Here is a 23,850-nt window from a genome sequence, read left to right on the forward strand (position 1 = left end):
CATGAGCCTCGTGTTACATTCATGGACCTAATGACGTGGATGTATGTTTTTTGCAGCCTAGAAAAACTACAGCAATAAAGAAAAATGGGGGAGAGGGAAGCAACTCTGTTTTATAGCGGAAAACGAACAGCTCACACAAGTAGAGGTCAGACTCCTTGAGTTGTGTTTATATACAGAATAACTCACGGGTATCTATGAATTACAAGTCTATACATTCATTGAGAGTTTCTGGTAAAATCATAATAAACTATACAAGTGAAGAGTGAGTGGTTTATGATTTTGACAGAGTCTGAAATGTATTTATGGCTTGCGAGCCACACAATTTTTATTTGACTTTAATGCATGTATTAGACTAAGACAAATAAGAAAAAAGAATTAATAGATGAATATATTTCCTCTTATCCCATTTTTGTCCTTCAACTCTTTTACATCCAGTTACACATCTTGTATCTTCTTGCTGTTTCCTTGACCAAGATGCAACCCTGATATAAGGGAGCACAGCTCCCTCTGACTTCGGAGGCAGCTACATTCACTAAATTTTCTCTCCGTGTTTTTCTCTCGACTCCAGTTAAAGCAAAACAAAACAAAACAAAAAAACCCCACAAATTGCTTTAATTAGAATTTACTCACCAATGTTCCCCTCATAAAGGATTGTCTATATGAAAAACAAATCACAGGAGGCATTTCCTTTTTCTCTTTTATTATTATGTGTTCTTTCTATCGTGGTAGCATCTGGGAGCCCCAGTCATGGATCAAGTCCCCATTGTGCCAGGCGATGTACAAACACCCAACAAAAGGTGGTATCACTCCCCAAATGCTTACAGTCTAAGTATGTATACAGTGGTGGTGTAGCTGTGTTGGTCCCAGGATATTAGAGAGACAAGGTGGGTGAGGCAGTATCTTTTATTGCACCAACTTCTGTTGGTGAGCATGACAAGCTTTGGAGGTTACACAGAGCTCTTCTTCAGGTCAGTTGAAGCTCAAAAGCTTGTCCCACTCACCAACAGAAGTTGGTCCAATAAAAGATATTACCTCACCCACCTTGTTTCTCTACAATCTAACTAAAGACAAGAGACAGCAGGTGGATATGACAGACAAGGGTGCACAAGGAAACAATGAGACAGTCTTAGTCAACAGGATAGGAAGTGGTCTCAGCACCCCAGCTGCCTAATTTAAGTAAAGTTTTAAAGCAGTGCGAAAAAGTTTGAAAGTAGCACTTACTATCTGGGGTGCCTTCTGCAAATGACGATGCATCCATTTGTAGTTCTGCTCACATTGAAAAGTCCCTGAAAACTGACAGTGACTACAATCATGAGGCCAAATTTGGAGATGAGTCTAAGCTGGTGTATATTATATCTTCTTCTGATCCCCTCAGGGTGTGTTTTGCAGCAGTTTAGAATCTGGTTGATTTACTTGCTTTCTCAGTATCTCACCCACATACCAATCTGTAATTTACATTCTCACCATTCTCTTCTGAATTTGACCCATTGAGTCAATATGAATGTAACAATGTCTATTTTACAATGCCTTACATATCACCTACATAATGTAAAGCATCAGCTTGAAAGTTGCATCTGCAGTGTTTCGGGGAAAGGTCAAATCATGATCTTTGTGTGTGAAAACCAATAACTTACGGGGATGACTTTTGGGATGTTACTGATATACACACTGCATGGTCTGCAGCGTTAAACTCCTGTACATTCCTTGAACTATCATTGCTACAATAGCTAAAATACCAGAAAGTGATAGGTGGGTAACTATTTATGTGTAAAGTAATTAGGCCAAAATCTGACATAAAACCCCAGCAGCCCAGTAGAGATCAAGGCAGAATTTGTCCCATTAAAAAATAGCTGCATTGATCAAAAGCTTAATCTTTATAATTTGCAAAGGTAAGTATAAAAGTGGATTGCTTTCGTTGGGAGACACATCCTTTGACAATAAGTGGGTCTAAATCTCTCCCAGCTCTCTACAGTCAATTCAACTTATTTCATTATCTTGCACTCCCCTCTCCTCACCCTTCATGTTGTTGGATCCTTTTGTTGGCTCTTATACTTTGGGCTAGGGATGTCTTTCTATTTTTTGTTTGTACAGTGCCTAGCACAATAGTACTAGGGACACTAGGTGCTACCAAAATACAAAGAATAATAATGACCGATTATTTAGTTAACCACAAAATAAAATAAATCGATACAATAGCAGTTAGTTTTTTATAAAATATTATACGTGCAGCTAATAGAAACTGCAACTGCAAACTACTAAGTGGCCTGTTTTTCTTTGAGTGTCATCATGCCATGTTAAGATATTTACAAGGCCCAGAAATCCAATACTTACTATTTGTGAATAAGTATTTACATTTAAAACCCTATTCCCAATTCCAAGTGGAATATACTCTAGCAAACTCATTATGATGGCAAGTAATAGGGTTCATTGTAGAATGGGCCATTTCACCAACTTTGATGTTTCCATTTTAAATAACCAGTTTACGTTAAGTACACAAATAACACCCATGGCTAGGTGCAGCATCCTTTGTGGCTGAGGAGATTCAGTGCTCTGTTGTAATGGCTATAAAGAAGGGGATATTTTATGTAGGACTCTGGATATGGACCTTGTGGTTCTCATTTTTTAACTGCCAGGCTAGCACTGAATGCAGCCTGTGCTGTCTAGAATCGCCACACAGGGTCTCCCAAAGTCCTGGGTGAGACTTAGTTGGCATGGAAATTCAGTCAGATTTTCTGATTGACAAGAACAGTGACAGCAACTATTTTGAAACTCCTAATTTTAGTAATAAGTTAACTGCTTCAGTGCTGCTGAATATGTGAGTTGGATAAGGCAAAGCAGGGCTGCCTTGTGGACCCGGTGTGGCGCCTTTGAGCTGCTGATATTCTAACTGAGACAACCTTATGATGTTCTCCCACTGCACAGAGACAGCGGCAAGTACCAGTCGGGAAGGGCTAGCGCTTTCCTTAGCTCTCCTTTTATAAGCCACAATAGAAATCCTGAAAGCTTCAAACATGACCTGGGCTCTGAATATTAATATGTTCTTTATATATCTGCCATAGGCTGAAAATTGGGAAATTGCAAACTACACAGGAAAACCCATCCACTCTTTGTCATTTGTTATTCACAAACGCACAGTGCATGTACCATATTGTGAACTATGCAAGGTTACTCTCACACACTTAAAACAACCAAACAAAATCAGCCACACAATAGTGCATGGAGTATTTTTAAATGTGCACTGACTTTTAGGAACAAAAGCAATGATAAAAATCAACAGCTCTAATAATAACAACATTGTACTAAGAACATCTTTCATCTTAGAAACTCAAAATGCTTTATATGTTTAATTAACAAAAGTTTGCACTACTCCTCTAGGTAGGCAAATAATATCCCCCCCCACCCAGTGTGTGTGTGTGTATAATGTAGGTAAACACCAATAGAGAGATTATGCAACTTGCCCAAAGTGAGGCAATAGTACAACTGTCAAACTATCATAAAAGTACAGTCAATTTACCTACCCATTAGACCAGTGGTTCTCAAACTTTTTTTTCACAGACCACTTGAAAATTGCTGAGGGTCTCGGCGGACCGCTTAATGATCTTTTCAAATGTTGTGTATACCGTTCGCTAACTATTGTAAAGCATTTTGGATAAAAGTGCTATATAATAATAATTGTTTTTTTTGTTCTACAAATAAAAACACACAACACATATTTTAATATCAGTAGTCTTATCTTTCTAATATGATGGATGTGCCCTTTCTTCCCTGCCATGGCAGCCCCTGAGATTGGACTGGGAAGGAGGGGGTGGGTCTCTGCCTCTCTCTCCCACTGCAGCTGCCCCTGAGCTGGGGCTGGAAAGGAGGGGGTTCTCTCCCGCATCACAGCAGCCACAGAGCTGAAGCTGGGAAGGAGGAGGGCCTTCTCTCCCTGGTAGCTGCAGCCCTGGAGCTGGGGAAAGTCACTTGTTTCTCTAGCCGCCATACCCCTGCACATCTCAAATTCCCCCCGCCCCCTTTCTCATCCCACTGCTCCCCTCCCATCTATCCCTTATTCCCCCTAAGGCCACCACCTCATCTTAGATGTGCGTCTTCTCCAGAGTCCAGGTACCTAATTAATGGAGCCACGCCTGCATGGCTTCACTAATTAGGTGGGTGGCCCTTCAGCCTCCCATGTGCGGCTGCCCAGGCGCGCACCTTAGAGGGAACTATCCATGGACCCAGGGCCGGGTGCAAGGATGTTTCATGACCTAGGCGAAACTTCCACCTTGCGCCCCTCCCGCGCCCCCGGCCTGAGGCGCCCCCCTCCCCCGCGGCAGCTCCACCCCCTGCCCTGAGGCGCCCCCCTTGCAGCAGCTCCCCACCCCCCATCCTCCGCCCTGAGGCACCCCCCTGCCCCAGCTCACCACTGCTCCGCGCATGAGCACTCCAAGCACATTGTCGCTGCTTCACTTCTCCCGCCTCCCAGGCTTGCGGTGCCTAAGCTGATTGGCAGCCGCAAGCCTGGGAGGCAGGAGAAGAGAAGCGGCCAAGACGTGCTTGGGGAGGAGGTGGGGCAGGGTTGAGCTGCTTCATTTCTCCCGCCTCCCAGGCTTGTGGCGCCAATCAGCTTAGGCGCCACAAGCCTGGGAGGTGGGAGAAGTGAAGCAGCCATGGTGTGCTTGGGGAGGAGGCGGAGCAGGGGTGAGCTGGGGTGGGGACGAGCTGGGGTGGGGTGGCGTGCCGCGCCCCCCCCCATTATTTGTTGCAGGCAGCCCTCCCCGCACTTCCCTGCCCCAGATCCCTCCACCTAAATGCCGGCAGTGACCGGGGTGGCCGAAGATCTGGCCGCCGCAGTCGCTGCCGAAGAAAATGGCGCCCCCCAAATCCCAGCGCGGTCGCCTAAATGGTTGCACCAGCCCTGCATGGACCACCTGAATGGAACTCACGGACCACAGTTTGAGAACCACTGCACTGGACAACACTGTATCACTATGATATTAACTGCCCACACGCTGCTGAATGTTCCTGCTGTATTGAGCAAAACATATGTTACATTGTAGGCTGTCTATTGTACTTGATATAACACTGTGAAGTGCTAGGGAGAGAAGTTCCAGTAGATCATTCTGAAATGCTAGTGGAAAAACTTGGAATTTCAAAGCAATGGAAACGTAACCTTGCATAGACTAAAGAACAGAAGCTGGAGTGGAAAAAAGGAGCCTTTGGTTCATTGATGCCACTTCCTAGACTAGAATTAAAAGATGGTTTCTAGTTACTTACAAGTAGGCGAAACACGTGAACATCTAGTCTTGACTGCATTGCACAAGTCTATCTGCTCATATAAATAGAAAAGCTCTACAAAATTATTCTTTAGAGCAGTCTCGTGGCTCGCCCTCATGTTGTTCCCCTTCTACAGATTTGAGTTGGGAAGTTATAAAAAGATTCTTGTTCCTCATTCATTCAAAACACTGATTCAGTGTTCCTAAAGTGAATTGAAAAATGATTTGTCACTGATTTTTAGCAAGTAAATATTATTGCCTCTCACTGGAGGTAATGGGAGCTCTGATTAGAAATTGAGGTTTTCTGGACTTGGGGTTAATTTATTTCTGACCATGAATCTGTGCTTTGGAATCAGTTTAGTTTAATTTATCACTATGACTACGTAATTGGTGAAGGATTAAAATAAATACCTTATCTACAACTATACAATATCACATCTGTATTTTGGTAAGCATGACGTGAAACTGATGCTAAGAAGCTTTCACAAAATTAAAGATTGTGGATTATCTTAGCTCTTTTTATACTATACTTTGGTAAATATGATATTTCTGTTCTCTGTTCAACAATCCTGTGTATTAAAGTAATTTACAGTATTACATGTGGCCCAGTACGTACCTGTATCCCTTCCATTCTCCTGTTAGTGTTCTGGGAGATTAATTCTGTTTCATTTCTTCTGAAAAGAACAGAAGAAATAGGAAAAGTGAAGAAAGGTAGAGAGAGGAGAAAAAAAGGAAGGGGAGAAGAACCTATTTTCTATTCTAATCATTTAGGGTTACCATACGTCCGTATTTTACCGGACATGTCCAGCTTTTTGGTTCTTAAATCGCTGTCTGGGAGGAATTTTTAAATATCTAAAAAGACCCGGGATTTTGCCATTATTATTTTTCCCCAAAGAAGAGTGGATCATTCAAGAAAGAGAGTGAATGTTGATCATTCGAGAAAGAAAGTGAATGTTGATCACTCCAGAGAGTGCCTGCTTTTCCCCCCTAGCTCCCAGCGCTTGCACCGCGAAACAGTTGTTTCGTGTGGCTGGGAGGGAGGAGGGAGAATGCAGCATGCTCAGGGGAGGGGGCGGGGCCAGAGAGGGGATTTGGGGAAGGGGTCCAATGGGGAATGGAGGGGGCGGAGTTGGGGTGGGGACTTTGGGGAAGAGGTTGGAATGAGGGCGGGGAAAGGTTGGAGTTGGGGCCAGGCTGGGGGCCCCCGTGGAGTCTCCTCTTTTTTGAATGTTTAAATATGGTAACCCTATTCTAATCTCTCACTGGGGTGTATGATTGCCTACCAAGAGTTTATTAAAAAGAAGCATCTGCCCCATGTAGTTCTTCTTTCTCTCTCCCTCTCGTGAGGAGGAAATAGTCTGTGGATTAATAAAGTTTCTGCTGCTGTGTGTTTTTATTAAAGTATGCCTTGCACTTGGAGTGAAAAGTGGTGAGATGTGTGATGGTTCTGAGATGCTGCAGGAGTTCATTCCATCCTTTGATGGCCCCTCAGAAAGATCTGAGTCCTGCATAAATGAGCTTTGCTCTTCCAGCAGAGTATTCTCTTATACCAGAGAAGAGCCATGGTTCTTGATCAGAACATCTAGCCCAGTATCCTGTCTTCTGACATTGGCCAGTGCCAGATGCTTCAGAGGGAATGAACAAAATAGGGCACTTTCGAGTGATCCATCCCCTGTCATCTGCTCCCAGGTTCTGGCAGTTGGAGGTTTAGGAACACCCATAGCATGGGGTTGCATCCCTGATTATCTTAACTAATAGCCATTGATGAACTTATCTAATTCTTTTTGAACCCAGTTATACTTTTGGTTTTCAGAACATCCCATGGCAATGAGTTTCACAGGTTAATTGTGCATTGTGTGAAGAAGTACTTCCTTATGCTTGTCTTAAACTTGCTGCCTATTAATTTCATTGAGTGACCTGTAGTTCTTGTTATATGATGGGGTAAAAAACACTTCCCTATTCACTTTCTCCATCATGATTTTACAGTCCTCTACCATATTCCCCGCTAGTCATCTCTTTTCTAAACCAAACAGCCCCAGTTTTTTAGTCCCTCCTCATATGGAAGCTGTTCCATAACTTCTAAACCTTCTTGTTGCCCTTCTCTGTACTTTTCCCAATTTTAATATATCTTTCGTGAGATGGGATGAACAAAGTATTCAAGGTGTGGGCGTACCATGGATTTATATAGTGGAATTATAATATTTTGTGTTTTAGTATCTGTGTCTTTCCTAATGGCTCCTAGCATTCTGTTAGCTTTTTTGACTGCAACTGCACATTGAGCAAATCTTTTCAGGGAAATATCCACAATGACTCCATTTTGTATGTACAGTTGGGATTATTTTTCCCAATGTGCATTGGTTTGCACATATCAACATAGAATTTCATCTGCTATTTTGTCATCCAGTCACCCCATTTAGTGAGATCCCTTTGTAACTCTTCACATTCAGCTTTAGACTTAACAATCTTGAGTAATTTTGTATCGTCTCCAGTTTTTGCCACCTCACTGTTTGCCCCATTTTCTAAATCATTTATGAATATATTGAATAGCACAGGTCCAAGTACAGATCTTTAGGGGGCCACACTATTTACCTCTCTCCATCTGAAAAATGAGCATTTATTCCTACCCTTTGTTATCTATCCTTTAACCAGTTACTGATCCATGAGAGGGCCTTCCCTCTTATCCCACGACTGCTTAGTTTGTTTAAGAGCTTATGGTGAAGGACCTTGTCAAAGGCTTTCTGAAAGTCCAAGTACAGTATATCCACTGGATTACCCGTGTCCACATGCTTGTTGACAGCCTCTAAGAATTCTAATAGCTGGTGCAGCATGATTGCCCTTACAAAAGCTATGCTGACTCTTCCCCAACATATCATGTCTATCTGTGTCTCAGATCATTCTGTTCTTTCCTATAGTTTTGATCAATTTGCCTGGTAGTGAAGTTAGGCTTACCAGACTGTAATTGTCAGGATCGGCACTGGAGCCTTTTTAAAAAATTGGGATTACGTTAGCTACCCTGGTTCCGAGCCTTGTTCTTTTAGGTATCCCTGATCATTAAGCACCCTGACTGAGCTGAGGGGGAGGTAGAGAAGAAACTGGGAAAAGGACAAGGACAGGCTAGAGGGGTGTGACACTTCTCAAGGTGCCTGGGATAGTGAGTCACTATGTTACCCCCCAACTTAGAGAGAGAGAAAGAGAGACTTGCTGGTGCTAAACTGGGTGTCAGCTCTCTGACACCACCAGCCAATTAGTCACCCAAATAATCTCCTCATGGCTCTCCCAGCTCTTACTTTGCCTTGCAGGTTAACATCTGGTGTACCCCAGTCTCCAAGCTTCTCTGAAGCATCCGTCTGCAATGTCCAGCCCCTACCATTGGACACTCACAGTAATGTGTGAGTCCCAAGAGAACAGCATACACTCAGCTTGATTGGTACAACTCCAGATCATGGATATATAGAGCTATAGTGAAACAATCCTACATTTATTATCAAAGATTAAGATTTAAGAAATAATGAGTAAGGATAATGAGTGGAAACAGAAATGGTTACACATATAATGGAAAAACATAAAATGCAATCCTAGGTCTACACTTATTTAATGGTTACCTCTCCTATTTAATAAAGTAGATTTTGTCCCAAGAGTTCAGTCTTTGACAGAGCTTCTGGTTTTCAGTCATAACCAGGATCCAAGTTTTCATGAACAACCCACACCATTCAAGGGATTTCCTCCATGACTGGATGACAAAGTGCTTTACTTGTCCCCTAGTTATAGTCCAGTAAACCTTTGAAGAGCCCTTCTGTTGTTTGTTCTTCCATGTGCTGACCCCCGTGTTGACATCATATTCTCATGGTGACTTGGAATGCAAATGTAGCTCCCACTGTGTTTGGCTTACAGTGCTTAATTTACATCAAAGATAGGAGTGAATAGACATGCTTTTGTCTGGCAGAAAACCTGTTTATTACCTTTGCCCTGTTACATGGTTTAAAATATATTTTAGTAGGTACACATAACTTACACAAAAACAACGAGGAGTCTTTGTGGCACCTTAGAGACTAACACATTTATTTGGGCATAAGCTTTCATGGTCTATAACCCACTTCAACTCCTCGTTGTTTTTGCTGATACAGACTAACATGGCTACCCCTCTATAACTTACACACCATCTGTAGATACATCTCACAATGCTTATGATGACTAGTGTGTCACTGTGGCTTTCATTTAATGCCTTAATGACATTATCTGTGGATAAATGATATCAAAGTGTCATGTTAGATGTAGTGAGTTTATCAGGTCTGATAGGAGTTGCTGTTATAGAATGGTGAACCCTGGCATTGAGAGGTTCTGAGAGTTTCAAGGGTCCTGGGCAGAAGAGTCTATAACTCCTAGATAATATTTCCCTCGGAACCTGCAGTGGAACATAGGATTCCTGAGTCACAACATTACTTCCTTTGTTGCATAAGTTGAAGGTATGTAGTGAGTGAGGCAGGAGATTGCAGGAAGAGTAAGGATGGACTCATGGTTAAGGTAATTAAATGCCACCCTGGAGAATTGGATTCTATCTCTGCTTGCCACAGATTTCCTATGTGATTTTGGATAAGTCACTTAACCAAAACTTTTCACAGGCAGCCACGGTGTTATTCATTTTATGGGTGGCCAACTTGAGATCCTGAGGTCTAATTTGCAGAAGTGCTGAGCACTCACAACTGAAATAGACATCCATGAGAGCTGAGTTTTAAACATGTAAAGTGCTATATAGTGCTGTGTACTCTGAAAAAATCAGATCGCAAGTTGGGCAACCAAAGTTATTGGGCACTTTTGACCTTTAATTTCTTGGTATCGCAGCTCCCCATCTGTGAAATAGGGATACTCACCCCTGACCTCACAGGGATGTTATGAAAATTAATTAATTAATTTGAAATGTGCAGAAATTATAGTGATGAGTTCAGTAGAAAAGCCCAGGAGGAAATTTGTAATTCTGTGTTCAGAGCGGGGTCTGAATAGTATGCAGTAAATAAGGCTGCAGTGGAATTTCGGTAGTGGTTTAGAGACAATCCACTGTGTCAGTGTGGACAGCCACAAGCTATGACACACATTGTTGAAAACTGCAACTGAAGTCTTTGTGCCTTGAACATCCTTGATAAGAACACTGTGGCTTGGCTTGACCGGATCGCATATGCCAAATAAATAATAAAAAGGCACAGGGCCACATGTTGAACAATGAGGAGAAAACAAAATATTGAATAACAGCTAATAAAGTGAGTCACATCCATTCTGTGCACTAAAAGAAGCAGGAGACCTGTGGTCATTTAATTAAATACACAATCATGATGTATAAGCACAAGGAGTCAAATTATTTCTGTTCTTTTCTAACTTTTGAGTGCTTGATTTTGCAATGTGAACAGACTTTTCATGTCAATTGTTCTCCCCCCCCCACCCCCCTTTAATGGATTTGGATATATTATAAATCAGACATTGGAAATGGTTGCTTGAGAAATACAATTGCATTTTCTGTTCAAACGAGAAGTCATGGATGCTACCTAGGAATGAATGTAATCTGGCTTCCTAGCAACTATGAATATTCAAAATAGTAAACATTGTTCCCCTGTGAAAGCTGATGAACTGTATGTGAATTGTTTTTTCTGTGACAGGGAGCTCATTAGAAATTTGATGTTATTAGCAGTTTTCCTCAAATTGCAAATCTCCATCATACCAGTATTATGGTAATGATGAAATTAAATTAAATTAGCATATCGTATACCATACTGCAAAAATGGGAATATATTATAGTAATACAAGGCAACAGATAATTGCTATCTTAATAAGAATTTGTCCTCAGCAAAGATAATCCAGATTGTTTCTTCTTTCTATCATCATGGACAAAATTCATTCTTATTAGTGAAATCCTCATATTTTGTAAATCCAGTCACAAGTTCCACTTGGTTATATGAAACTGTTTTCTCAAGCCTAAATATACTTCATTCTGCACTGACAGTCAGTGTACTTGTCTAAAAGCTACCGACCTGCATATTAATGTGCACATCACGTTTGTGCATGCTTTTGGCACCTGATCCATTGAATGAGCTTTGGATCAGGCCCCTGGTTACTCAGGTGCTTACTGTGTATATTTCACACAAATCTTAAGTACTCTCCATACTGGGTTCTCAAGCTTCCTTTTTTGCAAAAATCATATGACTGTTCAACTGTATTCACTAAAATAAATGTTTTCCCTAGTATTTGATTTAAAAAAAAACAACTGAGGGTTTAGGGGAATAATTTGATTTGCAGATATGTTTTCTATTTCTGTCTAATATTTTCCAGGCCTAGTGAAATTATTGGGTTGCTAAATTTACATTCACATCCACTCACTACTTGTTTTGTTTTTTATCTCTCCCCTTGCAGTTCCTCCATGGTTTTTAAATCACCCTTCAAACCTCTATGCCTATGAAAGTATGGACATTGAGTTTGAATGTGCTGTTTCTGGTAAGCCTGTCCCTACCGTGGATTGGATCAAGAATGGAGAAGTGGTCATTCCTAGTGATTATTTTCAGATAGTGGTAATTATCTGACTTTTGTCATTGCAAATTCACTATTAGACTTAAAGTATGTTTTTATTTCTCATTTGTTCATTCTTTTCATAACCAGTGTTTTAACTAGTTTAGCAGAAGCAGGAAACATCTAAGCAAAACAGATTAAATCTCTCTTGCCTCCTGGTGGACAAAGGGATATGGCACCAGAGTGCTCTATTATGGTCTGACCCAAAGCCCATTGAAGTCTTCCCACTGATTTCACTGGGATTTGGATCAGGCCCTTACTCTTTCGTTCAACAGTAGTTTAGATTTTTGTTTAGGATCTCCTCAAGCACAGAACATTTACCATAACTTCATGTCACATTTTCAATTAAATTATTATTATTTATCACCTGTTATTGATAAAGTGCCATCAGTGTCTCCTATGATGCTTTACTACAGACAAAAAATGATGAATCCACGCGCTGAGGAAATTACACTTTCAGATGTAAGTTAGTAAGGGATGACAAACAAAGGGAAGGAAGTGACTGTGGGAGGATGAAGAATACAACAGTGGTCAATCATCAACTGTGCTTATTGTTAAATGCACAACTTCTTAGTCTGTCCTTTTAAAAATAGATATGTTTAAATCTGAAGATAGTGGATCAACAATTACAATGGAGGTTAGTGATACTTCACACATCGGCATGAGCAAAGGGGTAAAGCCTTTCTAGCTAGAGAAAACGGGCTGTGAGCCACAATGCAGCAGTGGGGATAATCTCGGACAAAGGGGAAACAGGGCTTAATATCTTCAAGCCTCTGTTTTAAGGATACGCTACTGTACATATTTTAAGTAATCATAAGTGAGAAAGGTAAATGTCTTAGAAGAGAGCTAACAAATGCCATCTGGAATTCACAGAAGTGTGCAGATCTTGCAGCTTCTTAGCATTTTCTTCCCCTGCGTAATTTCATTTGGAACCACAGGAGTTAAAAGTGAAACAGATATTTCTGCCACAGGTATGACATTCAGCTGGTATCCCTCCCTACATTGTTTTCAAATCTGTTTTAGAACATATTTGCAGAACTTGATCTTTCAGTGACGATCCATCAGTTTCTTCAAATGCAAAGTATTTTCACCACAGTTAAATTAATAATGATAATGGTCATTTGACATGTACACAATTTTGTCGCCATAGCATATAATTGATAGTGTGATATCATGTCACATTCCCATCTTTTATTGCACAAATAGCATTATATGTGAGGCATTAAAAGTTAAACATCAATGGTGGAATTTTCAAAAGCATTGGCCTAAATACTCTCATGAAAGTCAACAAGAGTTTTATCATTGATTTCAATGGGAGCAGAGTTGAGACACTGCAGAGTGCTTCAGAAAATCCCGTCCCCAATATGTCTATCTTTTGTTGCAGCATGATAAAAATATCCACAGGCCATGAGATAATATTGTTCTTTTGATGACTTTGGCATAAGAAGGTTAACATGCCTCATTCACATAGATCAGATTGCAATATTTAATGCCAATTTCCTAGTGAATGCACATTCTAATCAATAAAATGGACTACGTTCCTGTAAATTAAACATCTTCCAATGAAGAAAGGTTGGTTTTTACCATATTTTTCTTGTGGAGAATATTTATTCAGTTATATGGAATCACAAGTTCGTGCTACTTTACACAGCATCACTATTTGTTATGAGGAGGATCAGACAGCAATAAGTGTACTTGCCAAGGAATGGAAAGTCCCTTTATTATTATTATAATGGGGAGGGGAATTATCCTTTCAATTTTTATTTCCTGAAGAAATATTTATAGCAAGGGAATCTCTCTTGCAGCATTTTCTTATGTAAAGAATTGTCCCTTAGAAGCCAACATTTGCCACATCACTTAATTCTGCTTGTGCTAGCAGCAGCTAAAACTGAAATCCTGCGCACCAGCAGCACACATTGAGTAACTCTTCTGTTGCTGTGGGTCTTTGGGTCTCATGTCATGATGTAGGATCTGACCTTAAGAACACTGTTTGTACACAAGGTACAAAAGTTGGAAGTTCTTTTATATCTCCCCTGCTGCAAAAAGCCAACGCAAAGCTCTATTCACCACTCAAGTCCCTCTCTAGCTTTTAATATGGGGTTTAACTGTTGCATAGGGGGTTGAGCTGGCCCTTCTCTGTACCAAAGTGAATAAGGACAAGCACCATCATTGTAACAGAGTGGTGCAAAGAGAACAAAAGGAATCAGTTGATTCCAATGAACGTGCATTTTATTACAATCCACCGGAGTCAAAGACAATATGAACGGAGGCTGAGGTTTCCTAATACTCTCTGCTCTTGTTTCACAAACAAAATATTATTGAAGCTCCTTAGCAAGTGTCATTCAGTTTGACAGTTTTGTCTAATTATTTCCCTCCCCTTCCTCTCTCCCCTCTTTGTCTCTCTAGGGTGGCAGCAACTTGCGGATTCTGGGCCTCGTAAAGTCAGATGAAGGTTTTTACCAGTGTGTAGCTGAAAATGATGCTGGGAATGCACAGACCAGTGCACAGCTAATCATCCCTGAGCCGGGTAAGATACAAAGGACACAGAGAATCATATCAGTGATTAATACAATTAGCATAAATCCTAGTTGGGCACCTAATGTCGTCGTCCCCCCGCTGCCTTCACCACTTCACGTAGCCATGTTAACAAATATTTAGCTAGCTGGGTGGCTTGACTTGTAACAGTGTGTTTCTTCTTAGCATTAGGGGAGATGCAGGTCTGTCTTGGTGTAACCTTGAGACTTTCTGTCACTGAGACAATTACAGATGCTAGGTGCATCCCAGAAGTGACACTGGAGGTCAGAATCTCAGCATGAAAAATCAAAGACGGTGTCTTCCCTTTCAACCACTGGGTTCATCTTGCTGAAATATGAGAAGAGGCTGGGGATTATAAAGGGCCAGGGGGAGAGTGTGGGGGTGGGGGGGAGATGGAAGAAACAGTCCATACAGAATGGAGAATAAAATACTGTATGGTTCCACTTTGAACACACAGAATATTTGTCATAGGGGAAAAGGTAAGTGAAATTTAGCCCTGTGATAGCGGGGGTAGCAAAGAGTCCTGACTGAAAGGCTGGTGTCCCTTATACATCAAGGGAACAAAAGTGTGTTTCTGTGGCACAGAAATGAATAGTTTCGCAAGAATTATAAACTGTCCTTTCTTGTGCCAATACTGGTGGGGTTTGTTTCTTTATGGAATATTAAACTGTAAATACATAAAAACTATGCATTCATTTTAAACCAGATAAGGTAAAACATTTCTAAATGCCTTTAATGTGCTTTCTGTGTTTTATATGATAGTTGTTTACTTGAAGTGGATTCTGCTGTATTTGTTAATTATGTAGAATTGTGGAATATTCAGAAATATAGGCCACATGTACACTTGGAGCTAGGGATGTGATTCCCAGCCCAGTAGAAATACTTGCTCTAGCCTCACTGAGCTAGTGTGCTACAAATAGCAGTGTCGCTGCGGTAGTACGACAAGTGTCATGGGCTAGACACCTCCAGTAGAAACCCACCTGGACCCCATAGGTACATATTCGGGGTGGGTGCCCATGCGGCAATAGCTATGCTACTATTTTTAGCATGCTGGCTCGATGAGAGCTAGCACAGGTATGTCTTTGTGAGCTGGGAATCACCACCCTCGTTTGTAGCGTTGTAGCGTCGATGCAGCCTCACACCCTGACCTGGACTGGAAAAAGTAGGAAATTGGTAGTTCATAGTTGTTGATAGATTTTAAAACCAGAAGGGACCACTTTGATCATCTTGTTTGACCTGTTTTATAGCCCAGGCTATAGAATTTGTTTTTGAAAAGTGCGCACAGAATCATTTTAAAATTGTAAAGCTTTACTTAAACTCTGCCATTATTTGAAAAAAAAAACCAGTGTTCTCCAGTAATGGCCCATAACTGCAGTAACACGCCCACCCACTGTAGTGTTTTAGACCAGTAATATGGAACACTCTAATAACATTGTAATGTGATGTTAAAGACCATCGATTTCCTGAAAGGCTTTGATGCTGCAAGCCTTTGTCCTGTGGGCAGTAGAATGCCAGGTAGTTGCACTGCAATGCAAATGCAAGTAGTGACTCCAGCTGGGCACAACAAAGGTTAACTGCTAGGTCCAATGCTCCACACTGAGTAGTTCTAAGTCTCCAGTCCCTGGCATAACAATTCCCTTACAACAAGTACACGGTAAACAGAAAAGGGAACAGGACCAAGGGCCTTTCTCTCTGTTTGTTCCTGAGTACAGAATGAATGACTGCCTGAGCTCAAATTTTAAACCTCTTAGCAGTTTGTCACTCCCATTCCCTCTCCCTTGCTATCCAATCCCTCCTTCATTCACTCATTGTTTCTCCGACCAACCCATGTCCAAAATGCAACACCAGCAGCACCTGGGGAAGGCATGGATCACTTCCCAGACCTCACCCCGAGCCAGCTTCCTTGTGCAATAATCCCCCACTGTGAACTGTGCCTGCTAGCAGGGGATGCAGCTATGCACTGACATTGCTTAATGGGAACCCTGGACAGCGCCATGATTTTCATTGTCCTTGTGCTAATGAGACGCTTCACATGCAACTCTCCTCTTAGGCCTGACTCATGCTATTAGTAGACTGGATGTCTGCACAGCAGGATCAGGCTACACTTGTGCTCCCTGTATGGCTCATCACTTTTTACTTGGCCTTTATGCACTCTACACTCGCACAGTGCAGAATCAAGCCAGATGAGTATTTCTCTCCTGTGCAGAGTCACCAGTGGCTAGAAAAGGTGTTACCTTTCCTCTGGGGAAAACACAAACATAAGAAGGTGCTTAAAGAAAAAACCTTGGCACAGTAACTATACATAGCATATAACAGGGTTTCTTTAGGTATGTTAGCAACAGGAAGAAAGTCAAGGAAAGTGTGGGCCCCTTGCTGAATGAGGGAGGGAACCTAGTGACAGAGGATGTGGAGAAAGCTAGTGTACTCAATGCTTTTTTTGCCTCTGTCTTCACAGACAAGGTCAGCTCCCAGACAGCTGCACTCTGCAGCACAGTATGGGGAGTAGGTGACCAGCTCTCTGTGGAGAAAGAAGTAGTTCGGGGCTATTTAGGAAAGCTGGACGAGCACAAGTCCATGGGGCCGGATGCGCTGCATCCGAGGGTGCTAAAGGAGTTGGCCGATGAGATTGCAGAGCCATTGGCCATTATCTTTGAAAAATCATGGTGATCGGGGGAGGTCCTGGATGACTGGAAAAAAGCTAATGTAGTGCCCATCTTTAAAAAAGGGAAGAAGGAAGATCCAGGGAACTACAGGCCAGTCAGTCTCACCTCAGTCCCTGGAAAAATCATGGAACAGGTCCTCAAGGAATCAATCCTGAACCACTTAAAGGAGGGGAAAGTGATCAGGAACAGTCAGCATGGATTCACCAAGGGCAAGTCCTGCCTGACTAACCTAATTGCCTTCTATGACGAGATAACCGGCTCTGTGGATGAGGGGAAAGCAGTGGATGTGCTATTTCTGGACTTTAGCAAAGCTTTTGATACAGTCTCCCACAGTATTCTTGCCAGCAAGTTAAAGAAGTCTGGGCTGGATGAATGGACGGTAAGGTGGATAGAAAACTGGCTAGATGGTCAGGCTCAACGGGTAGTGATCAATGGTTCCATGTCTAGTTGGCAGCCGGTATCAAGTGGAGTGCCCCAAGGGTCGGTGCTGGGGCCGGTTTTATTCAATATCTTCATTAACGATCTGGAGGATGGTGTGGACTGCACCCTTAGCAAGTTTGCAGATGACACTAAACTGAGAGGAGTGGTTGATACGCTGGAGGGTAGGGCTAGGATACAGAGGGACCTAGACAAATTAGAGGATTGGGCCAAAAGAAATATGATGAGGTTCAACAAGGACAAGTGCAGAGTCCTGCACTTAGGACGGAAGAATCCCATGCACTGCTACAGACTAGGTACCGAATGGCTGGGCAGCAGTTCTGCAGAAAAGGACCTAGGGGTTACGGTGGACGAAAAGCTGAATATGAGTCAACAGTGTGCCCTTGTTGCCAAGAAGGCTAATGGCATTTTGGGTTGTATAAGTAGGGGCATTTCCAGCAGATCAAGGGATGTGATCATTCCCCTCTACTCAGCACTGGTGAGGCCTCATTTGGAGTACTGTGTCCAGTTTTGGGCCCCGCACTACAAGAAGGATGTGGATAAATTGGAGAGAGTCCAGCGGAGGGCAACAAAAATGATTAGGGGGCTGGAGCACATGACTTATGAGGAGAGGCTGAGGGAACTGGGATTGTTTAGTCTGCAGAAGAGAAGAATGAGGGGGGATTTGATAGCTGCTTTCAACTACCTGAAAGGGGGTTCCAAAGAGGATGGATCTAGACTGTTCTCAGTGGTAGCAGATAACAGAACAAGGAGTAATGGTCTCAAGTTGCAGAGGGGGAGGTTTAGGCTGGATATTAGGAAAAACTTTTTCACTAGTAGGGTGGTGAAGAACTGGAATGGGTTACCTAGGGAGGTAGTGGAATCTCCTTCCTTAGAGGTTTTTAAGGTCAGGCTTGACAAAGCCGTGGCTGGGATGATTTAGTTGAGTTTGGTTCTGCTTTGAGCAGGGGGTTGGACTAGATGACCTCCTGAGGTCCCTTCCAACCCTGAGATTCTATGATTCTATGATTCTATGATAACCCCACTGATATTTAGATGGGCAGCTGGGATCAGAATGATATAATGGTACCTAAAAATAAGTTAATCCCTATTAAACATCATAACGGGGGGAAAGAGGTTATTTGTGGGGCAGGAGGGTTTGATTTTTTTTAAAAGCTGAATCTTGCATTTAGCTCATGCTTCTGGAATATATTTAGACAGGTGCAACCCTGAAGAAAAGGGGCCACCGTGAAGTGAAATGTAGTTCTATTTCTCAATAGGACCAGTCTAAAGGAAATGGGATAATTCATTACGGTTTCCACCTAGATGTTCAAATGCTGTCAGTAAATTCTGTACTTTCGGTCAGCGTTTATTATATTTGGCATTGGATTAGAATGAAAGTAAAAGAAAATGAAGGCAAAATCCTAAAGAGCTACGGGATACTATTGTAACTGTCTCCATTTCCCTTTATAAATGATGGATTACTTTTTCCTGGCTATTTAATCAGATCTTCAAACAATGCCACTCCAATTCCTCTGAGATGTGGAGAAGGCCAGCATGCACAGATGGCAGAGAAGCCAGCTATAAATATAAATTAAGTGCTGGGGCCGACCATGGTGGGAAGCACATCGCCCTCTCTGTTTAAATTTAGTCAATATATGGTCACCATATCTTTCACACTCAGTGTGAGCTCTGCACTGCACAGCTGTTCAGTTTTGGCCTGTCCACAGGCCTCAAACTAAGGGTTACCCCTAGCAACCGTGACAATCTGCTTCTTGCTAAGGCATAGACAATGACCTGTTAAATCCAGTATTCTCTGTTGGTGAGTATTTACGAGAGCCTAATGAAGTTTCAATATAGTCTTTTATAAATAGTTATATACCCCTTTTTGTAACCACTAATTTTGAGGGAACAGTGTCCAAGACATGTAAAAGACCTAACAGAGTTTTCTTTTTCCAATAGCCAGGATCAGGATTATCAAAAAGCCCCTTAGATAAATTAATACTCTTTTTATTCCCTAAAGTAACATTATGGGGAAAATAAATAGATGACCATTTATCCTCCATGAGATTCTTAAAATCAGGGGTACTGGCATTTTAGTTAGTTGCAAATATTCTTGGCCAGCCTATTAATTTAAAAGTTGGAGTGTCATCTATTCAATGGCTGATACGTAGTTTATTGGAGATATCCAGTATAATATCTGGTAGGGGGTAAATCGGAAGATCTTAAGATTCTTTTCTGTCTCTAGTTACTATGATCCTGCTCTGATACCAAATCTTGCTGTTGTCATTACACAAACATGCAGCTTGTTCATCTTATTCTGACCTGATTTAACAGCAGTTACTCCTGGTTTACAGGAGTAACACCACCGATGTTAACTATAAAACCAGTGTGAGATCTGATTCAGACCCATAAATTATGTTCAGTGTAAATACTATGGTATCCTGAGTTGAAACTAGACAACACTGAAATGAGTAATGCAAGCTAATGGGTTTACACAGATTATAACCTTTTACGTCTAGAATTCCAGATGGGGTTATAAGATGTTAAATGCTATTTAAATATATATTGGTTAGACATTGGGGAGCAAGAGAGCCTCCTGGGAAAATTAACTGAAATTATAGCTTTTAGCTGCAATTATAGTTATGGAGGCATTGTATTTAACATTATGTTATGAACTATATGAGATAGAAATATGATATATGCATAGTTTATAATACATGGTTTACTCAACAAATTGAAGTCTAGGACTTTGGACTATAGGATACTTTGGGCAAATAAATCTTGGGTTAGGGTTCTTTTTCTTTCATTTCATCATCTTTGAAATACATATTGGAGAAATTGCTCTTCTTTCCATAATGAAGGCTGCAATCATTGTCCTGTTATAACCATCTCCTTTGCATCCCTTAGAAAAAAAAATTGTTTCCAAAATGTTTAACTCATCTTCTGCAGCTCAGCTTCCCTGTGTTCTTCAGCCTCCCCTTATGCTCCCAGGATAACCTGTTTTGTTCCTGCTCCCACTAAAGAAGAGCCATCCCTATGGACCTTTTATAATCTGTAGGATCTGCTGCTAGAGGTTTGCTAGAATAAAGCCCCCTCTATGTACTTCATAAAGAGAACAGGATGGTTAATAGTGAAGTTTTTGTTAGTGAATTATTTATTTTTAGAACTTAAAAAAACATCATTTGTACATCTAAAAATGAAACATGATGGACATGCATAACTGCAGATATGATGGACATGATCCCAGAGGAAAATTCTCCCCAAAGAACTTGCAAACAATTATTTTCATACTTTCACTCAGATCGATTCTTCAAATAGCTTGGTGGGGGAGGGAAAGAAGCAGTGGGAGGAGAATTATTTACTCCATAGCGTGCAAGAACAGATAAAGAAACTAGCCAATATAATCCTGAAATAATGAACTCACATAAATGGATAATTGTCAACTATGGTTCTTTAATAAATTCCTTGCTAGCCAAATTTTAACTTAAGGATATATACTTTACCATGTATGCGTGAGAATATTATTTACCATTGGTAGCTCCAGACATTATAAGTAGCTAACTTGAAAACAGAAAGATAAAGAAAATCATCTGTTATATAAAATAACTAGACAACAGGAAAGTATATGGGCTATTTATGTTACACAGGGGGGATATACTGTATTGGAAATATTTTAAAAATCAGTTATTATGTGTCCATCCACAGCTACAGGAAATGGGAGAGGCAGTTTCAAACTACAGACTCTGAAGCATTGAGGGTTATAAAGAAAATGTTTGGCAAGCTTTACTTCAATTTCACAATTTCAGATGTTTATATGTGAAAGGTCATGGTGTTGTAACCATGGGGGTCCTGACCCAAAATGGGATCATGATGGCAGGGGGGTTGCAAACTTGTAGGGGTGTCCCAAGATTGCCACCCTCACTTCTGTGCTGCCTTCAGTGCTGGGCTCTGAAAACAACACCCTCCAAGCTTCCTGCAGTTAGAAGAGGTTCCTGGAGGCAGAGGAGAATAAGATCTCCCCCATGCTGCTGGGAGTGCCCCAGCCAGGGCGCCTAGCTGCTGGTCCATGCCAGAGATAGATTAAGGCATGGACTCCTGCCAATTTGCCCCTCCCCACCAGGAAAAATGGGTGCCCCAGCCCTGGAAGAAGCCCTAGGGCAGAAGCCCCTACTGGATCACCCCAAGCACCAAGAGGTTCCACGGGGGGAGGAAGCCCAGAGCCCGGGCTGCCCCAGATGGAGCAGTGGAGGAAGTCTGTTGCCCGATCTTTAGATTGTGTATTAATTATGTTGATTACTTAAGAATCCCCAGTTATTACTTTGAGGGTTGACAGGTTCTTGTCCCAAGGTCAGGCCCAGTATTATTTTAATTATTATATAGTTGGGAACCCCGATGTGCACAGTTGCAACACTCACACTATCAGAACTCTTTTATATTTACAAATATAGTTTATTTAGTCACAAACACCTCAACTCAGTCAGGTAGATAGAGATAATACAGAATGTACATCTGCACATCCATATACTCACACCATCCCTTGTAGAACAACCTGAAATGTTAGCCATTGTCTTTTTCATCACCATCACGTTTCCCATCATCACCAGTGGCCAAAATTCTGGCACCTCCCAAGGGCTACATCTCCTTATCCGACCGCCCCTGGGCTGGGATGCCACTTTTATAATATGTTATGCTGAAACCGCTATGTTCTATGCATATTCAGTAGGGGATTTTCCCCCTTTTCCTTATTTGTATTTCCTCACCTTACTAATGTTGGACTGTCTTTTTTCTATAGATTACTATATCAATGATTTCAATTTATTATCGTATATGCAATTCGTTACCATGGCCCTTTTGTGGTTAGGTATCACATTTGTTATTTCTGTCTCAAACGGTTATTTCAGTTATTTCTAACTTCCATGTTATAGCTCAGTGGTTTGAGCATTGGCCTGCTAAACCCAGGGTTATGAGTTCAATCCTTGAGGAGGCCACTTAGGGATCTGGGGCAAAAATCAGTACTTGGTCCTGCTAGTGAAGGAAGGGGCTGGACTCAATGACCCTTCAGGGTCCTTTCCAGTTCTATGAGATAGGTATATCTCAATATATTATTGTGGTGTACCTGTTAAGTTTAATAGTGTATGAACTTAGAAAGCCCCCTATGCCAACCTACTTCAACACATCCTTTATGTTAAAGGTTGCAGCCATATATGGATCTTATGCTTTAGCTCATCGCCATCTATCTAGGTGAAAGGTCCCAAACGTGTATGCTAACTTTGCATTAGCTGAACCTACAGGATGTGGCCTGTAAGTCCCTTGTGTTACAGCCAAAATATAGTCTAATATAAACCTATTATAATAAAACAAATAATCAAGCTCATAAGAAAATAAGAAACATATAAGAAAAGATATATAGGCAAGCAAGCAGGCTAGCCTTAGATATATCTCATGTACCTGTTGTGTACGTCAGTTCATTGCCAGGACACTTCTGTAGTTGACTCATGTACCTGAGGACAGAACTTCCCTTTAAATTCTATTTTCAGCTCCCCAAATACTTGGGGTTTTTCACTGGGCCATTTATCTGTTCAAAGTTCATAGGCCTCAAACCTTGTGCTAACCTGCTGATGCTAATGTCTTACAGGATACAGACCTGTAGGTTTCTTGCATTATTGCTGAATATAATGCAAAGCAGAATATAATGCAAAGTAGTGAATATAATAAAGGCAAGCTAGCCCACTGGGCTATAAGCTCCCAGCTGGAGTGGCAGGGGGCAGAAGACCCGAGCCTGGGCTGCCCGTGCCCCAGCTTCAGCCACTGGGAGTGGAAGCCCCCGGGGAGGATATACCACCCTCATTTCTGCGCTGCCTCTGGAGGTGGGACTGATCTCCCCACCAAGAGTGGCCGTGCAGGGGAAGGACAACTCCTGTCCCTCCCCAGCATGACCAGACTAGCAGCTAGGAGCCCTGGGATCCCAGCAGCAAGGGAGATCAGATTTCATGGCCGTTAAATTGGTAGGGCCCTACCCTACCAATGCGCCAGGTTGCAATGTCTGGAGTGGGAAGCCACGCCCAGCCCCGTGGGGCAGAAGCTGCCACTCTCAAGCCACCCTCCCCCCTTTCTCTGGACCTTCCTCCTAACTAGGCCAGGTTTAGTGTTGCAGTGCTGGGGCAGAGGGTGCGGCTGCAGCTGGTTGTTGCCCCCTTGTCAATTTAGTATAGGGTACTGTGACATCCTGACACCCCAGTATTCACCACTGCCCTGTAATTAGGATATGCCTTATACAACATGTTGGGAGGATAAAAACATCCACAAGTTAGCTTTCAGGTATGACAGTAAAAAGGTCAAACAATGTTAATGGTTTATTGAGGAAATGCACACAAGCACAAGGATTACCCCAGGAACTGTGTACAATAGAAACCTCTCAGAGATAGCAT

The 23,850-nt window shown here is 41.9% G+C and overlaps 1 protein-coding gene across 4 annotated transcripts in view; it reads left to right on the forward strand.

Annotated features, from left to right (window-relative positions):
* DCC (DCC netrin 1 receptor) overlaps window positions 1-23,850 on the forward strand; it is a 782,056-nt gene that overhangs the window by 397,755 nt on the left and 360,451 nt on the right. For all 4 annotated transcript variants that reach the window (XM_045020222.1, XM_045020224.1, XM_045020225.1 and 1 more), the window contains exons 6-7: window positions 11,652-11,806; window positions 14,211-14,331. In XM_045020222.1, coding sequence (XP_044876157.1) covers window positions 11,652-11,806; window positions 14,211-14,331 — 276 coding nt within the window. The remainder of the gene's footprint in view (window positions 1-11,651; window positions 11,807-14,210; window positions 14,332-23,850) is intronic.

This window comes from Mauremys mutica, chromosome 6, assembly GCF_020497125.1.
Source record: "Mauremys mutica isolate MM-2020 ecotype Southern chromosome 6, ASM2049712v1, whole genome shotgun sequence".
NCBI classification, from domain to species: domain Eukaryota; kingdom Metazoa; phylum Chordata; order Testudines; family Geoemydidae; genus Mauremys; species Mauremys mutica.